Genomic DNA, 20,225 nt, shown 5'->3' on the forward strand with positions numbered 1-20,225 from the left:
TGGCACCACGCGTTCTACTTGAAGCATTCAGAAAACCTGACTAAACACAACCAAGATTTTAATTTCCATGTTAATGTCATTGTTTGTAGAATATCTTCAACTTTTAAATTCATGTTTCTCATTCCAACTAATTATTATTGAATTTTAGTACTCAAGGTTTCATCAAAACATTGTCTTATCATTCATATTCTTATTAAATATGTTCTATAGAAAAAGACTTGTGGTCCAACAGACGTAGCAGAGGGGTGTAAGGGGTTCAATTGAATCGTTTTTTGTTAAAATTTAAAATTTGTAAATAGGGTAAGAATAAATTTATTTAAATTTCTATTCTCAAAAAAAAAAAAAAAAAAAAATTTATTTAAATTTCTAGTTTCATCGTTGATCGTGTTGTTATATTAGTATTATTATTCATTATTCTGATGGTCCCTTCCTTTGGGCACAAAGGGAATTAAGTGTGAAGTTGTGAACCACAGAAGAAGTGGAGAACCAAACAATGGACAGAATGTGGGAGTACACTGTCCAACCTAATACTTTTGGTAGGCCCAAACTTGAAATCTTTTCAAGACTTTCAGATATGTGTTGTCATTATTATACATTGCAAGATAACAAAAACAAGAAATAGAACAAAATAAATAAAAAGGTAATATTTTGGTTATTATGTCTCAATTCCAAATAAGTAAAAATCGAACTGACCATGTGAATCTTGAGTTTCCTCTATCCTATTATTCTTCCAACTATAGAGTTAGTCACATCTCTTTGTTCATATCTGTAGCAACGACATTATTCTCATAGTTGTTTATTTTACAATTATTGTTATTATGTGTTACTTGAGCCAAGCATCTTCTAGAAACAACCTTTACTATCTCCACGAGGTAGGGAGTAAGATCAGCGTACACTAAACCCTCCAAAGACCACAGCTATGGGATTAGATGGGTATGTTGTTGTACTTGTAATTTTCAGAGGCCAACTCCCATGAAGATCTTATGTTAAGATAAGAGGGAAAAAGCATGTGGAAGCCAACAACATTCACTGAATAGCATTAATAAAATGCTAATAGCACAAGACATTATGCAGCATCTTGCTGAATACAGGGTCAGTAGATCCAATGGCAGAAACATAATAATGGGGGCTCCAAATTATGGAGCAAGAACAAAGACATGTACAACAACAATCCCCATGCAGCTAAAAAATTCACTCCTGAAATTCATAAAAGAAGCTCCCTAAATCCGTTAATCGGTTAATGTCACTCTATGAGCGATGAATGGATGAAATTACAGCCTCGTTTTCCCTGTGTTTTAAGTTAACAGGACAGCCGAAGGAGTGCCTGCAGGGCATCTTTGTCTCCGAGGGCGTCTAGGTGTCTTTCCCCACCCTGTTAGGCTTTTATTGTCTTCCAAACTGGCTTCAATGTTATTAAGTTGGTGTGTTAGTGGAGAACTCGTTGTTGTTGTGGTCAAAACCGGGGCTGGGGTACTGGTGTCCACAACTTTTTTCCGCCTTCCCCTAGTACCTCCATTTCTTGTCCCATTCCTTCTTGTCAAACTGGAGTTCCAAGTATGGCCTGTTGCTCTCATCAACCCTCCAAATATCTGAATGTCTTCGGTCACCTCATGCCTTGACAATGAAGCTAGACCGGGAAGGATATCCCTTTGGAAGTCCCTCCGCTGTCTTCCCCTCCTTGCATTCCCTCTTCGGGGTCGGTTTGTTAGTGAACTGGCTCCTGCATCTTCCACTGTTTGGACTTCAGGAACAAATGGCTTGGGCATGTAGTCTTCCTCCTTGGTCTCTGTTAATTGCAATGTCATTGCTTCAAAGTAATCAATTTCCTTAAAAGCACTATGTGTAACCATCATGTTGGTGTTCTTGCATGTAATTTCTTTAGCAGATGGAGTACTATCTAGCTCGGTTGCACAAGAAGAGACCACATCAACAAACCATCGAAGAGATGTCAGAGGATCATCAGACGTATCACTGTGTCTTTCCTCAGTCGAGATGCAATGAGTGGATGATGAGATGGCAACTATTGCTTCTGCTGCAGTCCTGAGTAATTCCTCCTGTGTTTGCTCAGGTTTATGGTTAGGCAGCTGCGAAGATGCCTCATGTTGCTTCTCATCGTCTTCTCCAGGCAAATCATCTTGTTCATTGTCCATAAGTACAGGGGCTTCGAGGTCTATATCCAGAATAGTCTTCACACTGGCCTTATCGGTTACAGCAGAAACTGGTTCTTCTTCATCCTCAGTAATACATGAGTTCAAATCAAAGTGATTCCTGATGTTCATAGCTTTTGTCTCCATCACTTTCTTAGTAGCAATTTGTTCTACAACATAAGGTTCCTCAGCCTCAAGCATAGAAAGGTCACAAGCCACGTTAATGTCGATCACCATACTCCTCTCTTGTTTGATAGTTTTTCTCTCAGGAGAGGTACGAAGATTAGCAGAAGCAAAAACAAGTGATGATGACGACTCATTTCTGGAAGCAACGGGAATATCGAGGATTGGAACACCAAGAATTTTTCTTACATGTCCCATCTCGCACACTTCTTTTGCGGTCTTCATATGGTGATGTTCCAAAGCTGATGGATCACTCTGGCAGAAAGGAGAGTTTGAGTAAGCCTGGACAAATCCTGAATCTGCTGAAGTTCCACCTATCCTTGTATTGACGTCCTCATTTTTATAATTTGCTTTAGCTTTAAGCCACGGCAAAACTGTCACAGGGTCTTGACGCTCTCTTTTTTCATTACTAAACTCAACATCTTGCCTGGGAGGTTCCTCACTGAGTGCACTTGTTGCTAGCACATTTAAGTTGAAACCTTTTGCAGATTTCACATCCGTATTGTTAGAACTAATGAGAAAATTCTCGCATGCATTATTAGAGGAATGTTCAGATGTAAACCGGTCCCCCTTAATGTAGCTCAAAGAGTCAAAAGCACCTGAAGGGACGTGAATTGGTGATTCTTTTGTCCCAGATGAGGACCCATGGTAGAAAACATTTCGGTTGGGTATCCCACTGGGACAGCCTGGACGCACCCTAGAACTGCCACCATTAGCTTGCCAATAGTCTCCAATTTGTCTCTGAGATGACTGTGAACCCATACCAACTGCTGCAGATGAGTTGAAAAATGAGTTTGTATGCAATGAGGATAACCTCTGAGTAAAGCTACCGTTTGGCTTCTCCCAAGAAGAGACAGAATGCGGCCACGAACTGCTAAATTCAGAGGAACTTGCACATGGAAATGGACTAGCCATCTTGGAAGTAACAAATGGTCCCACTTGAGTATAATTAGACTGCTCACCATTTCTGTGAGACATATCTAAACTATGTCCTGTTCTATCTTTCCAAATGCCATCCTTAATATGGTGAACTAGATGAGCGCCCGGAGCTTGATAGGCTTTGTTAATCATTACTGGTGCTTGATGGGAAGCTGCAGGGATCTTTTCTTCTTCGAGACCTCTTGGTAATGAAACTGAGCTACCTTTGATATTACCTGCAAATTGAAGCAACTCAAGATAGGTACAAATGAATTCCGGAAGCAGCTAAACTCAAGAAATATACAGAAGTTTCAGAAGAAACTATTACCGGTTTCATATGCCGAAACCAACCACTCCCTCTCTTTGCCTCTACTGCGATTGTATAGGTTACTTAAAGACTCATTTGGGCTGGCACAATTGGAATTCCAAGGCAAAGCCACAAATGGTGGATTTGATTTTGCAGAAGCATTTATGCTTCTAGTCTCTTTATGATTATTACCGTAACCAAGAAAATCAACAGGATCAGTTGCTTCATCAAGCTGCGCTGGTTCATTTAGGTCAGCCAACCCAATTGAGCTTCTCAAACATGAATTGGATGTTGAAGCATCTTTTCGGCTATCACCTTTTGCAGCCCCATCAACACCAAGAAAATTTTTTTTTCCATTCTCTTGAGGAACTACATAATTTCCATTAACAGGATAACTAGGATGTAAAGATCCTGCATTATCTCGCAACTGCCCACCATCTTCTGTATCTATGTAATCATCGGCTGGAAGGTGAAGATCAAACAACATTTTCCGGACCTTTGAGGGCCTAGCCTCCAAAATATCACAGGCTTTCGAAGAATAACCATTTTGCATTTGAACTCGACCAGGCTGTACAACATCTCCTTTTGAAGAACTAAAGGGAGAATTAACATTTTCAGTACCAGATGTAGATGGTCTAGTATAACTAGAATTTTCCAACGGAAAGTTTGCGATGTGCCATTTCCGAACATCCTCAGATGGTACTTGAGGTCCTAGGTGACTGGATGAACATGATGGCTCCATTGATGAGCGATATTTATGCATTTCCTTCCTTTTAAATTCGTCCATCATGTCCCTTTGAATTCTGTAAAGGCGATGAAGTTCCACCACCTACAAGCAAACCATTGCATAAGTATATTTGTAACACCATTGCCACAAGGCAAAAAAAAAAAAGGATTACATGACAGATGAAGAGATTTTGAAGCAGGAAGGTTTAAGAGACCACGGCATTAGGATATGTAGAACCATACTGAAAACCAAAATTTCCAACTAACCTCTCAAAAAAGAAAAGAAATGGAAGCATTACCTGATTCCTGAATATGGCCTCGTGTTCAAGCATTGTCTGCTTTAGAATGTCCTTATCATACCCTGGATATGCATTAGTTGTAGTCCTCGGGGTGAAACCATTACAATATTGCCCGTTTGGTAATGTCTTATCTCCATAAGATGGGGTCCAACTGCTGCTGTTAGAATCCTCATTAAGGTCCTTCATAGAGTAATAGCTTGGTAGGAATCCTTTGTAGTGCACTTGTGTTCCCATTCCTGCCAAGATTTGGCATCAAAGAATTTAATTAAAACCAAACAGTTTATTCTGAATAAACTTTGAAATTGTTCTAAAAAGATGACCACAATGAAACAGAATTGAGATACTCAGAATCTACACATCTATTTACGAACATATGATCCCAACAGATTACAGCAAACACCAACGGCGGCATTATGTAAAGCACATCTATGTTGAGAGGGCCAACATTCCTTACACATTTAGCAAAATGAAGGTTAAGTGATTTAGACAGAACTTTGGTATCAAACACGTGCTAGGGGAGTGTATGACTTCAGAAAAAGATGTGCTGTAGAATAGATAAGAACAAGTAGAACACAAAGATGATCAATTGAGGAACAAGCCTAAGATGGTTTAGCTATATCCCACGTAGACCTCCATATGCACCGATTTACAGGTGCAACACCATGATGATTGAAAATAATAAAAGAGGACTTATCTAAATCACATGACGGTAGTTGTATCAGTAGACATACAATTTCTTGAAATGATGCCGGAGTTGGATTAAAAAAAAAAAAAAAAAACAGGCTCAATAACTGATAGCAGGGGTAGAGATTAAGACTAAGTTGTGGTTACTCTTACATAAAGTTCGGTGTTCCTCAAGAGTATTTTAGTTATGCGTTGAGACTTGTATGTTTGTGTAGGGGTAAGTATGATTCTCTAATTTTAGAGAACCCCTAACTTGCCTTGAAAGACAAACTATTTTTGCCAACTAGAGGATATCTTCATTGACGGGCCCATGGGTTATACCCTAAAACAGAAAAGAGGAAAAGGAAAAAAAGAAACTATTCTGCTTCAAGTAACATCTTTCAAAAGCAACCACGACAACTTTCCCTTACATAAATCAGCAATTGATATTTTATTAACATTTCCATATAACCGGTTGTACAGATTACAAATTAATGAGGCCAGATCAGCACATGCAAAATTATCTCCAGGATTAGCAGAGTTTGCCCACGGTGTCTGAACTTGTGGACTTCTTCTCTTTTGTACTCTTTCCTAAGTGTAACATGCAACAATTCTTGGATACTGGAGCATGTAGTCAGCATCGAAAGATAACTATGTTTATACCAAGTAAAACAATCCAAAAGACCTTTAAAGGAAAAATTGCACAAGAGCAACCCCAAGTACTGCACGCACTCTGCACGGTTCTCACCAGCAACATGGGGGAAAACTCCTTGCTTTTTTTTTCTCCTAGAGCATACTTTGTTAAAGTTATGTTCACACGCACCCATTTCAAGATTTCAAATTAATTATTCTGTATAGCATACAGTAACGAGGAACCAACTCTTCTTTTTTCCATAATTAATTACAACCACAACATAGTGCCCAAGGATAGCAGAGGAAACAAATAGTAATAAGAATTTCAGGACACCTTGAAGAATTTTATGAAGAGAAGATCAATAGCATAGATACTATCCTGGAAAAGACTATTACAGGTTGTTATTTTTTCCCAAAAAGAGGAAACGCAAAAAATTGTTCTGCTTCAAGTATATCTTTCAAAAGCTAACTTCGATTACTTTCTCTTTACAGTTTACATAAATCAGCAAGATTATCTCTGGGAGTAGAAGACTTTGACCACTATGTACAAGAGACAATTCTTGGATACTGGAACATGTCACCAGCATCAATAGAAAACTGTTGTTTCTACCGAGTAAATAATCCCAAATAGACCTGTTGTAAATATTCTTAGAAACCTAACCGTCAAAGGACAAATTGCACTAGAGACACCCAAGCATTGCACGCACTTTGCACGATTCTCACCAGCAATATGGGGGAAAACTCCTAGCTTACATCAAATTACTTACAAAATAGAATCAAACAATACAGCAAATGTAATACACAAGTAAGGGTAAGAAAGCAAATGATCAAATATCTGAAATGATATGAGAAATAGTAAAAGGTGATGGAGTACTGCTATCTGAAGCTTAGAAACAGAATCACTTGTCTGCATCACTAATGATATCTTCCTCCATTTCTTTCTTACCCTGTTTCTTTTAAAGTTCTTTCACACAGATAGAGAGAGGGGATGGAGGAATAAAGGGAAGAGGAGAAATCGACTCACGAGATGTAAGACGACTTTCTCTATTTAAAGATGCCATAACCTTTAGAGATGTATCACAATAAAATGATAATTAATGAACTATTCCTTCTTGATTAATTCGTTAATGTACCTCTCTTGCATCGAGTTTAACATGCGATGTTCTTGGATATTAGAGCATGTAGTAAGCATCAAAGAAAAATGTGTTTCTACCAACTAAAATAATTCCAAATAGACCTGCCAAAAATATTCTTAGAAACCTCACCATCGTGATTTTTAAAGGACAAATTGCATGAAAGCAACCTAATTACTGCACATACTCTGCACGATTCTCATAGGCAACAAGGACAAAAAAAACCTCCTAGCTTTTTTTCTCCTAGAGACTTTCAACATCCAATATGTGAGAATTCCATGGACATTTTCAATTACTATTCTGTTAAAGTTGTGTTCACACGCACCGGTTACAAGACTTAAAACTAATTACTCCTGACAGCATAGGGTGATGAGGAACCAACTTGTCTTGTCCATTGTTAATTAGAACCACAATGTAGTGCCCAAGGATACAAGAGGAAACAAACAAGACAACAGATACTGATCAAAATTGCAATTAATTTGGAAATTTGTCTCTAAGCAGCACCAAAATCCAAAACTATCCAATTACCGTAATCTACTCATGAAGACAGAAACAAGACTATCAGAACGCCTTGAAAAATTTTATGAAGAGAAGATCAATTGCATGGATACTAACCTGAAGAAGATTCTTTCAGGTTTATTTCCCAAAAAGAGGAAATGGAAAAACCTATCCTGCTTCAAGTATATCTTTCAAAAGCTTAACTTTGACGGTTTTCCCTTTACATAAATAAGCAATTAATACTTTGTTAACATTTCCATGTAATTGGTTGTATAGATTACAAATTAATAATGCCAGATCAGCACATGCAAGATTATCTCTAGGAGTAGAAGACTTTGCACGCAACGTGTGAATGTGTGGACTTCTCTTTTGTACTCTTTCCTAAGCTTAACATGAGACAATTCTTGGATACGAGAACATGTAGTCAACACCTTCCCCTTCGCACTTCGCTCACCCTATCCATCCGTGCGCTGACAGGTAGGGCTTATCTATGTGATTCGCTACGCTTGCCTGCGCCTATCGGCTGATTCTATTGCCTGCCGGTTAGCGAAACTTTTCCGGTAGTCAAAAGATAATTGTGTTTCTACCAAGCCCTTATAAAATAATATTTAAAAACCTGTATTTCTACCAGGTAAAATAATCCCAAATAGACCTGTTAAAAATATTCTTACAAAAACCTTGCCATCATATGTTTCAAAGGACAAATTGCACCAGAGCAGCCCGAGTAACGCACGCACTTTGCATGATTCTCACAAGCAACATGTGGAAAAAATCCTAAACTTTTTTGTCTCCTAGAGCGCACTTTCAACAACACACGAGACTTTCGTGGGCATTTTCATTTACTGTTTGTTAAAGTTGCGTTCACACGCACCGATTTCAAGACTTAAATTAATCGCTCCGTATAGCAAGGGTAGCAAGGAACCAACTCGCCTTGCCCATCATTAACAAGAACCACAATGTAGTGCCCAAGGATGCTAGAGGAAGCAAACAAGACAATGGACAGTAACCGAGATTGCAATTAATTTAGAAATCCATCTCTAAGCAACATGAAAATCCCCAACTCTCCAATTATCATAATCTGCTAACAAAGACTAGCAACCAATCTTGTAATAGCATATAAATTGGATTTTAATCTACTCCACTCTCACCATGAACTTCCTAAATTGGATTTTAATAACTAGTATAGGTCTTTCTTCTAATAAAGTCTCACTCTTTACTCATGCAATTCAAAGTTTAAACCATTACCCAAAACAACTCACTTTATAAGCAACAAAGTTCCAATCTTTTTCAACTGTAAGAGTAAATGAAGCACAAATCACTTTAAAACCAACAAAGTTCCAATCTTTTTCACTTGTTAGAGTAAATGAAGAAATCATAAACACAAAAGCCACAAAAAAGATCCCAAATAGAGAGGATCACTAGTAAACTCGAGAACTTAATCAAATCTACAAATAACATTAAAAAAATGTATAAACACAATTACCCATAGAATCTAAAACCAAACAAAAAAACAAAATAGACTTATTTTGTCCTTGGATTTTTAAAGTCAAATAAGAATAAATCAAGCAAAATATACAAGAATTTACCTCAACCCCACATCTTGGCAGCACTTGTTCTCAACACCCTTTTTCATGGATTGAACAACACTTGCAGCAATTCAAGAATCATGGAGAATTGAGTGACCCCAAAAAAAAAAAGAAGCAGAGGAACAAAAGAGGACAAAGTAATAAATAGTACACTAATAATACTCCCTCCCATTTTACATGATGTAGTAATAATAATTATGAAAGAATTAGAAGAAAAGAACAAAGTGGGTAGTTTGCTAACACCATTGAAGAAACTCAGATCCTCATAAAACTGAAAAAAGATTGGAGATTTCGATTTGCTGGGGCCACAACTTCTCAGAAACAAAGAAAAAGAAAGCTCTTTTTTTTTAGAGAGAGAAGGGAAAATCAAGAAGAAGAGAGAGAAAGACACAAGTTCTATGAGACTTCAAAGGTTGTGTAGTACTATATTTTTGTAAAATATGAAGAAAGAAAGAGAGATCCCAGATAAGAAAATCTTCACACAAACAAACGAGGCTTCTGTAATAACAGTGGACATGAAATTTGTCAACATTCGGTCTCTTTTTATTCCTCCGTTTCAATCTATTTGATTTAACACAGAGTTTGAACATTACCAAATAGCATAACTAAATATTATTATAATATAACATGATATAAAAAAAAATCATTAAGGTATAAATAAACTCTCAAAGTAATCTTAACTTATGAATATGCCCGTCTAAATAGTTTAACTTCTCTACACTATATTAGTTAAACATTCAAACTTATAAAATGATTATCAAGAGTCAAGACTTGTATAAAATGTATATATTACGTCAATATCAAATTTTTATGAGGCATAGTAAAAATAAATTGAAGTGTTTAATTTATTAGTTATTGATTTAAATCAAATTGAGGTGTATAGATGTGCACTCTCAAAATTGATGTCAAATTTGAGAGTATGTTAAACGTATTGCGCCAGTAAAAAAGTTAATTTGAACTAAAAAGTAATTAGCTAAATTATCCCTATTTATTATGTATCTCAATTCATTACTCTTCCTTATTGATCATATTGATTTGTTTCCCATATTTATTGTCATTATAAATAAATAAAATATGTGTGTTTTTTAGGAAATGAAAAAGAAATGGACATTTTCTAGATTCTCTCCACCTTCCTTGCTTTTAGTACAGATATTAGAGTAATAAAAAAAGAAAACTGATAACCCCCTTCCCTCTTTCCTTGTCACATTATACTATAGATATAATATATAAAAATATGTCTTTTAATTGCCAATAAATCTATTTAAAAAAAATAATTTGAATCTTTGAGAAAAAAGGTGACTAATAGCATTAATAAAATATTTATAAAAAAAAATGCACGCGTGTTTTTTCAGTTAATTTTGAGTGCCTTTATTTTTGTTCAATAGGAATTTCTTTTATTCCTCATATATTTGCAATAGAATATTTCCTTTATAAACTTTACTTGTACCATTAAAATACTGTAAAATGATTCTTTTATGGTCTTTATGTCTTAGTCCTATATTTCTTTTATTTAGTCTAATAAACAATTCATACTTATAATGTTAAAACACGAGAATATACATATAAATCAAAAGGACGATCTTGTATATACAGTGTAACTTTCCTACGACAACGAGGTTACATCATAGAGATTTAACCCTGAGGGGTAGCTCAGCTGGTAAAGGTCTGGGACAAAGTCCTTCAGGTCGCCGGTTCGAGCCCCAGCAGGGCCACTGGAGGCATTACAAACCGGCCGCGTCTCCAGGGCCCCGTGGAACTAACCGTGGTGGACCCGCCTTGAAACAGCGGGACCCGGTGGGTACAGCTAGTCGGGTTCGCAAAGCGACGCCCGGAAACCACGGTAAAAAAAAAAAAAAAAAAAAAAAACATCATAGAGATTAGATTAACACAACACATGAGGGATATAATAGATGCCTATGAATTTTCCATCATTTCATTCTCTGAAACAATTCCTGCAATCACAAAAACATGTACAATGACAATCCTCATGTAGCTAAAAAAAAATTCACTCCAGAAATTCATAAGATGAACGCGAATCGGTTAATGTCATCTCTATAAATGATGAATGGATGAAATTACAGAGTTATTTGCCCTGTGTTTTAAGTTAACAGGACAGGAGAAGGATTGCCTGCAGGGCATCTTTGTCTCCGAGGGCGTCTAGGCGTCTTTCCCCACCCTGTTAGGCTTTTGTTATCTTCCAAACTGGCTTCAATGTTGTTAAGTTGGTAAATTAGTGGAGAGGTTGTCGTTGTTGTAGTCAATACCGGGGTACTGGTGTCCACGACTTTTTTCCTCCTTCCCCTTGCACCTCCATTTCTTGTCCCGTTCCTTCTTGTCAAACTGGAGTTCCAAGTATGGCCTGTTGCTCTCATCAACCCTCCGAATATCTGGATGTCTTCAGTCACTTCATGCCTTGACAATGAAGACAGACCAGGAAGGACATCCCTTTGGAAGTCCCTCCGTTGTCTTCCCCTCCTTGCATTCCCTCTTCGTGGTCGGTTTGTTAGTGAACTGGCATCTTCTACTGTTTGGACTTCAGGAACAAATGGCTTAGGCATGTAATCTTCCTCCTTGGTCTCTGTTAGTTGCAATGTCATGGCTTCAAAGTAATCTATTTCCTTAAAAGAACTATGTGCAAGTGCAACCATCATGTTGTTGTTCTTGCCTGTAATTTCTTTAGCAGATGGAGTACTATCAAGCTCCGCTGCACAAGAAGAGACCACGTCAACAAACCATCGAAGAGATTCCAGGGGATCATCAGACGGATCACTTTTTGCTTCCTCTATTGCAGTGCAATGAGTGGATGATGAGATGGAAACTATTGCTTCTGCTGCAGTCTTGAGTAGTTCCTCCTGTGTGTGCTGCGAAAATGCCTCATGTTGCTTCTCACTGTCTTCTCCAGGCAAATCATCTTGTTCATTGTCCATAAGTACAGGGGCTTCGAGGTCTATATCCAGAATAGTCTTCACACTGGCCTTATCGGTTACAGCAGAAACTGGTTCTTCTTCATCCTCAGTAATACATGAGTTCAAATCAAAGTGATTCCTGATGTTCATAGCTTTTGTCTCCATCACTTTCTTAGTAGCAATTTGTTCTATAACATAAGGTTCCTCAGCCTCAAGCATAGAAAGGTCACAAGCCACGTTAATGTCGATCACCATACTCCTCTCTTGTTTGATAGTCTTTCTCTCAGGAGAAGAACGAAGATTAGCAGAAGCAAAAACAAGTGATGATGACGACTCATTTCTGGAAGTAACGGGAATATCGAGGATTGGAACACCAAGGATTTTCCTTACATGTGGCGTCTCGACCACTTCTTTTGTGGTCTTCATATGGTGATGTTCCAAACCTGATGGATCACTCTGGCAAAAAAGAGGGTTTGAGTAAGCCTGGACAATGCCTGAATTTGCTGAAGTTCCACTTATCCTAGTATTGACGCCCTCATTTTTACAATTTGCTTTAGCTTTAAGCCATGGCAACACAGTCACAGGGTCTTGATGCTCTCTTTTTTCATTACCAAACTCAACATCTCGCCTGGGAGGTTCCTCGCTGAGTGCACTCGTTGCTAGAACATTTAAGTTGAAGTCTTTTGCAGATTTTACATCCATATTGTTAGGGCTAATAAGAAAATTCTCACATGCATTATTAGAGGAACGTTCAGATGTAAAACCGCCCCCCTTAATGTAGCTCAAAGAGTCAAAAGCACCTGAAGGAATGTGAATTGGTGATTCTTTCGTCCCAGATGAAGAACCATGGTAGAAACCACTCCGGATGGGTAGCTCACCGGCACAACCTGGACGCAACCTAGAACTGCTACCATTAGCTTGCCAATAGTCTCCAATTTGGCTCTGAGATGACTGTGAACCCTTACCAACTGCTGCAGATGAGTTGAAAAATGAGTTTGTATGCAACGAGGATAACTTCTGAGTAAAGCTACCGTTTGGCTTCTCCCAAGAAGAGACAGAGTGCGGCCACGAACTGCTAAATTCAGAGGAACTTGCACATGGATATGGACTAGCCATCTTGGAAGTAACAAATGGTCCCACTTGAGTATAATTAGACTGCTCACCATTTCTGTGAGACATATCTAAACTATGTCCTGTTCTATCTTTCCAAATACCATCCTTAATATGGTGAACTAGATGAGCGCCCGGAGCTTGATAGGCTTTGTTAATCATTACTGGTGCTTGATGGGAAGCTGCAGGGATCTTTTCTTCTTCGAGACCTCTTGGTAATGAAACTGAGCTACCTTTGATGTTACCTGCAAATTGAAGCAACTCAAAGATAGGTACAAAAGAATTCCGGAAGCTTTTAAACTTGAGTAATATACAGAAATTTCGGAAGGAACTGTCACCTGTTTCATGTGCCGAAGTCAACCACTCCCTCTCTTTGCCTCTACTGCGATCGTATAGGGTACTTAAAGACTCATTTGGGCTTGCACAATTGGAATTCCAAGGCAAAGCTACAAACGGTGAATTTGATTTTGCAGAAGCATTTATGCTTCTAGTCTCTTTATGATTATTATCATAACCAAGAAAATCAACAGGATCAGTTGCTTCATCAAGCTGCGCTGGTTCATTTAGGTCAGCCAACCCAATTGAGCTTCTCAAACACGAATTGGATGTTGAAGCATCTTTTCGGCTATCACCCTTTGCACCACCACCAAGAAACAATTTTGTTCCACTCTCTTGAGCAACTACATAATCTCCATTAGCAGGATAACAAGGATGTAAAGATCCTACATTATCTCGCAACTGCCCACCTTCTTCTGTATCTAAGTAATCATCGGCTGGAAGGTGAAGATCAAACAATTTTTTCCGGACCTTTGAGGGCCTAGCCTCCAAAACATCACAGGCTTTCGAAGAATAACCATTTTGCATTTGAACTCGACCGGGCTGTAAACAATCTCCTTTTGAAGAACTAAAAGGAGAATTGACAATTTCAGTACCAGATGTAGATGGTCTAGTATAACTAGAATTTTCCAAGGGAAAGTTTGCGATGTTCCATTTCCGGACATCCTCAGATGGTACTTGAGGTCCTAGGTGACTGGATGAACATGATGGCTCCATTGATGAGCGATGTTTATGCATTTCCTTCCTTTTAAATTCGTCCATCATGTCCCTTTGAATTCTGTAAAGGCGGTGAAGTTCAACCACCTACAAGCAAACCATTGCATAAGTATATTTGCAACGCTGTTGACACGAGACAAAAAAAGGATTACATGGCAGATGAAGATATTTGAAGCAAGAGAGTCCAAGAGACCACGGCGTTAGGATATGTAGAACCATACTGAAAACCAAAATTTCCCACTAACTTCACAAAAAAGAAAAGAAAGAAAAAAAGGGAAGCATTACCTGATTCCTGAATATGCCCTCGTGTTCAAGCATTTTCTGCTTTAGAATGTCCTTATCATACCCTGGATATGCATCAGCTATAGTCCTTGGCGTGAAACCATTACAATACTGCCCGTTTGGTAAGGTCTTATCTCCATAAAATAGGGGCCAACTGCTGCTGTTAGCATCCTCATTAAGGTCCCTCATAGAGTAATAGCTTGGTAAGAATCCTTTATAGTGCACTTGTGTTCCCATTCCTGCCAAGATTTGGCATCAAAAAATTTAATTAAAACCAAACAGTTTATTCAGAACCTATGCATCTATTTACAAACATATGATCCCAACACATTACAGCAAACACCAACGGCATTTCAAACTCCTGTGGGCATAATGTAAAGCACATCTATTTTGAGAGGGCCAACATATCCTTACACATTTAGCAAAATGAAGGTTAAGCGAGATTAAACAGGACTTTGGTGTCTAAATGCAGATAGTTCAAATATCTAATTCCAGGAGGATTAAAAGATAAATTTTATCCAAGAAAACGTAGAATAACATGATACATGAAAGCACACATAGAATTAAAATAGATATTCTGTAGCACACAAATATGACAAATTGAGGGAGCTAGCCTAAGATGGTTTAACTATATCCTACGTAAACCTTCATATGCACCGGTTTACAGGTGCAAACACCATGATGATTGAAAAAAATATAAGGACTTAGACCTAAATAACATAAAGGAAGTTGTATCTATAGACATACCATATCTTAAAATGATTGCAGAGTTAGCTAAAATCTAAGCACAACAGGTTCGATAATCGATAGCACGAGTAGAGATTTAAGACTAAGTTGTTGTTATACTTACATAAAGTCCGGTGTTCCTCAAGAGTCTTTTAGTTATGCGTTGAGACTTGTATGTTCGTGTAGGGGTAAGTATGAGAATTAGAGATTCTCTAATTTTAGAGAACCCCTAACTTGCCTTGAAAGACAAATTATTTTCACCAACTAGAGGATATCTTCATTGACAGGCCCATGGTTATACCCTAAAACACAAATAAGAACATCAGAACGCGTTGAAGAATTTTATGAAGAGAAGATCAATTAATTTTATGAGTTCCCTTTTACATAAATCAGCAATTAATGTTTTATTAACATTTCCATGTAACCGGTTGTACAGATTACAAATTAATGATGACGAATTAGCACATGCAAGATTATCTCCAGGAGTAGAAAACTAACAATTTAATAGAATCAAACAATACAACAATTTAATACACAAGTAAGGATAAGAAAGCAGATGATCAAATATCTGACAAAATGATACGAGAAATAGTAAAAGGTGATGGAGTATGCTATCTGAAGCTTAAAAACAGAATCACTTGTCTGCATCACCAATGATATCTTCTCCATTTCTTTCTTTAAAAGTTCTTTTACATAGATAGAGAGAGGGGACAGAGGAATAAAGGAAAAAGGAGAAATAGACTCACAAGATGTAAGACGACTTTCTCTATTTAAAGTCACCATACATGAAAACCACCTTTAGAGATGTATCACAATGGAAAATGATAATTAATGAACTATTCCTTTCTAGATTAATTAGTTCTCTTGCGTCGAGTTTAACATGCGACGAGTTAAAGTACTTCTCTTGCGTCGAGTTTAACATGCGACGATTCTTGGATATTGGAGCATGTAGTCTGCATCGAAAGATAAATGTATGTGTTTCAACCAAGTAAACTAATCCCAAATAGACCTGCCATAAATATTCTTAGAAACCTCACCTTAGTATTTTCAAAGGACAAATTGCACCAAAGCTACCCAATTATTGCACGCAAGCAGCTTAATTATTGCACACACTCTGCACGATTCTCATCGGCAACAAGGACAAAAAACACCTAGTTTTTTTTCTCCTAGAGAACACTTACAAAATCCAATATATGAGACTTGCATATACTTTTCCAATTATTCATTTGTTAAAGTTATGTCCACCAGCGGTTTCAAGACTTAAAACTAATTGCTCCCTATAATAGCATACAGTAACAAGGAACCAACTCGTCTTGTCCGTCATTAATTTGAACCACAATGCAGTGCCCAAGGATACAAGAGGAAACAAACAAGACAATGGACACCAGTCAAGATTGCAATTCATCTGAAAATTTGTCTCTAAGGAGCACCAAAATCCAAAACTCTCCAATTCCGTAATATACTCATGAAGACAGAAACAAGAATATCAGGAGGCCTTGAAGAATTTTATGAAGAGAAGATCAATTGCATAGATATTGTCCTGAAGAAGACTCTTTCAGGGTTTTTTTCCCAAAAACAGGATATGGAAAAAACTATTTTGCTTAAAATATATCTTTCAAAAGCTTAACTTCGACGGATTTCCTTTTACATTAATCAACAATTAATGTTTTGTTAACATTTCCATGTAATTGGTTGTATAGATTACAAATTAATGACACCGGATTAGCACATGCAAGATTATCTCCAGGAGTGACTATGCACGCGACTTGTGAACGTGTGGACTTCTCTTTTGTACTCTTTCCTAAGCTTAACGTGCAAAAAATCGTGGATACGGGAACATGTAGTCAGCATTGAAAGATAACTTTGTTTCTACCAAGTAAAACAATCCCAAATATACCTGTTAAAAATACTCTTGGAAACCTCGCCATCATGATTTTCAAAGGACAAATTGCACCAAAGCAGCCTAAGTATTGCACACACTCTGCACGAATCATACAAACAACATGTGGAAAACATCCTAACTATTTTGTCTCCTAGAGCGCACTTCCAACAACGCACGAGACTTTTGTGGACATTTTCAATTACTGTTTTGTTAAAGTTGCGTTCATACGCACCGGTTTCAAGACTTAAAATTAACTGCTCCCTATAGCATACAGAAACGAGAAACCAACTCGTCTTGTCCATCGTTAAATAGAACCACAACGTTGTGCCCAAGGATACAAGAGGAAACAAACAATAATCAAGATTGCAATTAATCTAGAAAGTCGTCTCTAAGCATCACAAAAATCTTAACTTTTTTTCTCCTAGAACACACATTCAACAACACATGAGACTTCCGTGGACATTTTCAATTACTGTTTTGTTAAAGCTGTGTTCACACACACCGGTTTCAAGACTTAAAACTAATTGCTCCCTATAGCATACAGTAACGAGGAACCAACTCATCTTGTCCATCATGAACTAAAACCACAATATAAAGCACAAGGATACAAGAGGAAAAAACAAGACAACGGACAGTAATCAAGATTGCAATTAATCAAGAAATTCATCTCTAAGCAGCACGAAAATCCCCGACTCTCTAGTTATCAAAATCTGCTAACAAAGACAAGCAACCAATCTTGTAATAGCACATAACTTAGATTTCAATGTACTCCACTCTCACCATGAACTTCCTAAATTGGATTTTAATGACTAGTATAACTCTTTCTTCTAATAAAGTTTCAATCTTTACTCATGCAATTCAAAGTTTTAACCTTTACCCAAAACAAATCACTTTATAAGCAACAAAGTTCCAATCTTTTTCACTTGTTAGAGTAAATGAAGCAAAAAAAAGATCCAAGATCAAAAGTAAAATTCAATCTCCAGATAACACAATAAATACCAAAAGAAAATGTTAAACACAATTACCCATAGAATCCAAAACTTGCTAAACAAAGCCAAAAAATAAATAAAAAAAGAAATATTCTGCTCTTGGATTTTCAAAGTCAAATAAGAATAAATCTAAAAAAAAGTAAAATATACAAGAATTTACCTCAACCCCACATCTTGGAAACACTTTTCCTCAACACCCTTTAAATGGATTGAACAATGAACAACACTAGCAGCAATTTAACAAATTCAAGAATCATGAAGAATTGAGTGACCCCAAAAAGAAGAAGCAGAGGAACAAAAGAGGACAAAGTAATAAATAGTACTTATAATAATAAGTACACCCTATATAAAAATATGTCATTTTTTTCAATACAGTATAAAATAAAATAAAAAGTAAGTCATATAAATTCGAACAAACAGAATAATAATAATTAAATAAAAATTAGAAGGAAAGAACAAAGAGGGTAGTTTGATAATACCATTGAAGAAGCTCAGATCCTCATAAAACTGATATAAGATTGTAGATTTCAATCTGCTGGGGCCACAAGTTCTCAGAAAGAAAGAAAAATAAAAAACTTTTTTTTAGAGAGAGAAGAGAAAATCAAGAAGAAGAGAGAGAAAGAGAGACAGACAGAAGTTGTATGAGACTTCAAAGGTTATGTTGTGTAATAGTACTATATTTTTTTTTTGTAAAAAAAGGAAGAAAGAAAGAGAAAGAGAAAGAGAAAGAGAAATCCCAGATAAGAAAATCTTGACACAAACAAACGAGGCTTCTATAACAACAGTGACATGAAATTTGTCAACATCCGGTCTCTTTTTTAATTCCTATGCTTCTTTTTTTTTTTTCCTATTTATATATTATCGTCAAATCTCTCTATAACGTATATAATAGACATATAAATATTTTACTTTTAAGTTGAGTATGTAAATTTAGACACTTCAAATCAATTTCACTGTGTATAAATATACATATTAACAAAGAGTGTTAAAGTCTTTACCAGGAGTGTTAATTACCGCTTAAAGTACATATTTAGTGACAATTAAGTTATTGCCGCTAAAGATCATTTTTTATGTAGTGGCAATATCGAAGCGTTCACAAGATATCATAAAAACAAGTTGAAGTGTTTAGCTAATGGTTGAGCAAATTGAGGTGTTTAGATATGCAATATTGAGGTGCTTATTTATCGGTTGAAACTAAGTTTGAGCGTATGTATATATTATGCTTATAAAAGTTAATCATTACTCTTTGTGGTCTGATTTACCTGTCTTTTTTTTTCCTTTTATACAAGGCCTTAAGCAAATCTTGATTAAAAAGGTAATTAATTAATTATTCTTATTTACTAGTATTTTATCTCAATTTATTACTATTATCTTTTTCATCGTATTAATCCTTTTCCATATTGAATAAGGATAAAAATGAAAATTAATAATTAATTATATTTTGATTTTCTTAAATAATACTTAATTATTTTAAATGAGTTGTTTTTAATAAGTATGATAACTGAAATAAATAAAAGGAAATATAAATTAAAAAAATATTAAACTTATTATAGAAAATGAGTTATTGGAGTTGTAAGTTGTAACACTCCCCTTTCTCTATCTTTAATCTTTCATGTTCCTTAGTTTCATTATAAATAAATAAAATATGTGTAAAAAGAAATGGGCCATTTTCTAGATTCTCTCCACCTTCCTTGCTTTTTTAATAAGAGTTTTTTTATAAACCCACCCTCCCCCTCCCCCTCCCCGCGCTTTATATTAAACGCATAATAAATAAATATGTTATTTTATTTAATTTTAATTGTCAAAAGTTTAAAAATAAACACAAAAATATTTTGAATCTTTGAGGAAAAGCTGATCAATAGCATCAATAAAAGACAAAAAAAATAAGTAAAAAATTGGACACATGTTTTTCAAATTTGATTTTTGAGTGCCTTTTTTGTTCAATGGGAATTTATTTATTCCTTATACATTTGCAATAGAATATTTCATTTAAAGTAGTTTTTTTTTTAAAAAGTTCTCACCGTTAAACATTACTTGTGTTGTGCTAGTCGAATTCTGTAAAAAAAAAAGATTCTTTTTATGGTCTTTATGTCTTTCTCCTATATTTCTTTTTTTACTTTTTTTTTTATTCGATGTGTGGTATTTACACGTATATTCGATTATATGTTAATATTAACGTTAATG

At 36.2% G+C, this 20,225-nt stretch overlaps 2 protein-coding genes across 3 annotated transcripts; both read right to left on the minus strand.

Moving 5' to 3' along the window:
• Positions 1 to 1,010: 1,010 nt before the first annotated feature.
• On the minus strand, positions 1,011 to 18,366 carry LOC125829629 (uncharacterized). 2 transcript variants are annotated; one of them, XM_049508823.1, is made up of 4 exons: positions 18,202 to 18,366; positions 4,581 to 4,816; positions 3,577 to 4,384; positions 1,011 to 3,484 (listed from the first exon to the last, which is right to left on the minus strand). In XM_049508823.1, exons 2-4 carry the CDS (start codon positions 4,812 to 4,814, stop codon positions 1,296 to 1,298), a joined length of 3,231 nt encoding a protein of 1,076 aa, XP_049364780.1. In that variant the 5' UTR covers positions 4,815 to 4,816; positions 18,202 to 18,366; the 3' UTR covers positions 1,011 to 1,295. The 2 variants fall into 2 exon arrangements, with proteins under 2 accessions (XP_049364780.1, XP_049364779.1); XM_049508822.1 differs by lacking the exon at positions 18,202 to 18,366 and adding an exon at positions 9,094 to 9,195.
• On the minus strand, positions 11,092 to 18,603 carry LOC125829631 (uncharacterized). The gene is made up of 4 exons (XM_049508824.1): positions 18,521 to 18,603; positions 14,448 to 14,683; positions 13,448 to 14,249; positions 11,092 to 13,354 (listed from the first exon to the last, which is right to left on the minus strand). Exons 2-4 carry the CDS (start codon positions 14,679 to 14,681, stop codon positions 11,193 to 11,195), a joined length of 3,198 nt encoding a protein of 1,065 aa, XP_049364781.1. The 5' UTR covers positions 14,682 to 14,683; positions 18,521 to 18,603; the 3' UTR covers positions 11,092 to 11,192.
• Positions 18,604 to 20,225: the final 1,622 nt, after the last annotated feature.

The sequence above is a fragment of the Solanum verrucosum genome, unplaced genomic scaffold (assembly GCF_900185275.1).
Source record: "Solanum verrucosum unplaced genomic scaffold, falcon-dt-bn FXZP01000008.1, whole genome shotgun sequence".
In the NCBI taxonomy this organism is placed as follows: domain Eukaryota; kingdom Viridiplantae; phylum Streptophyta; class Magnoliopsida; order Solanales; family Solanaceae; genus Solanum; species Solanum verrucosum.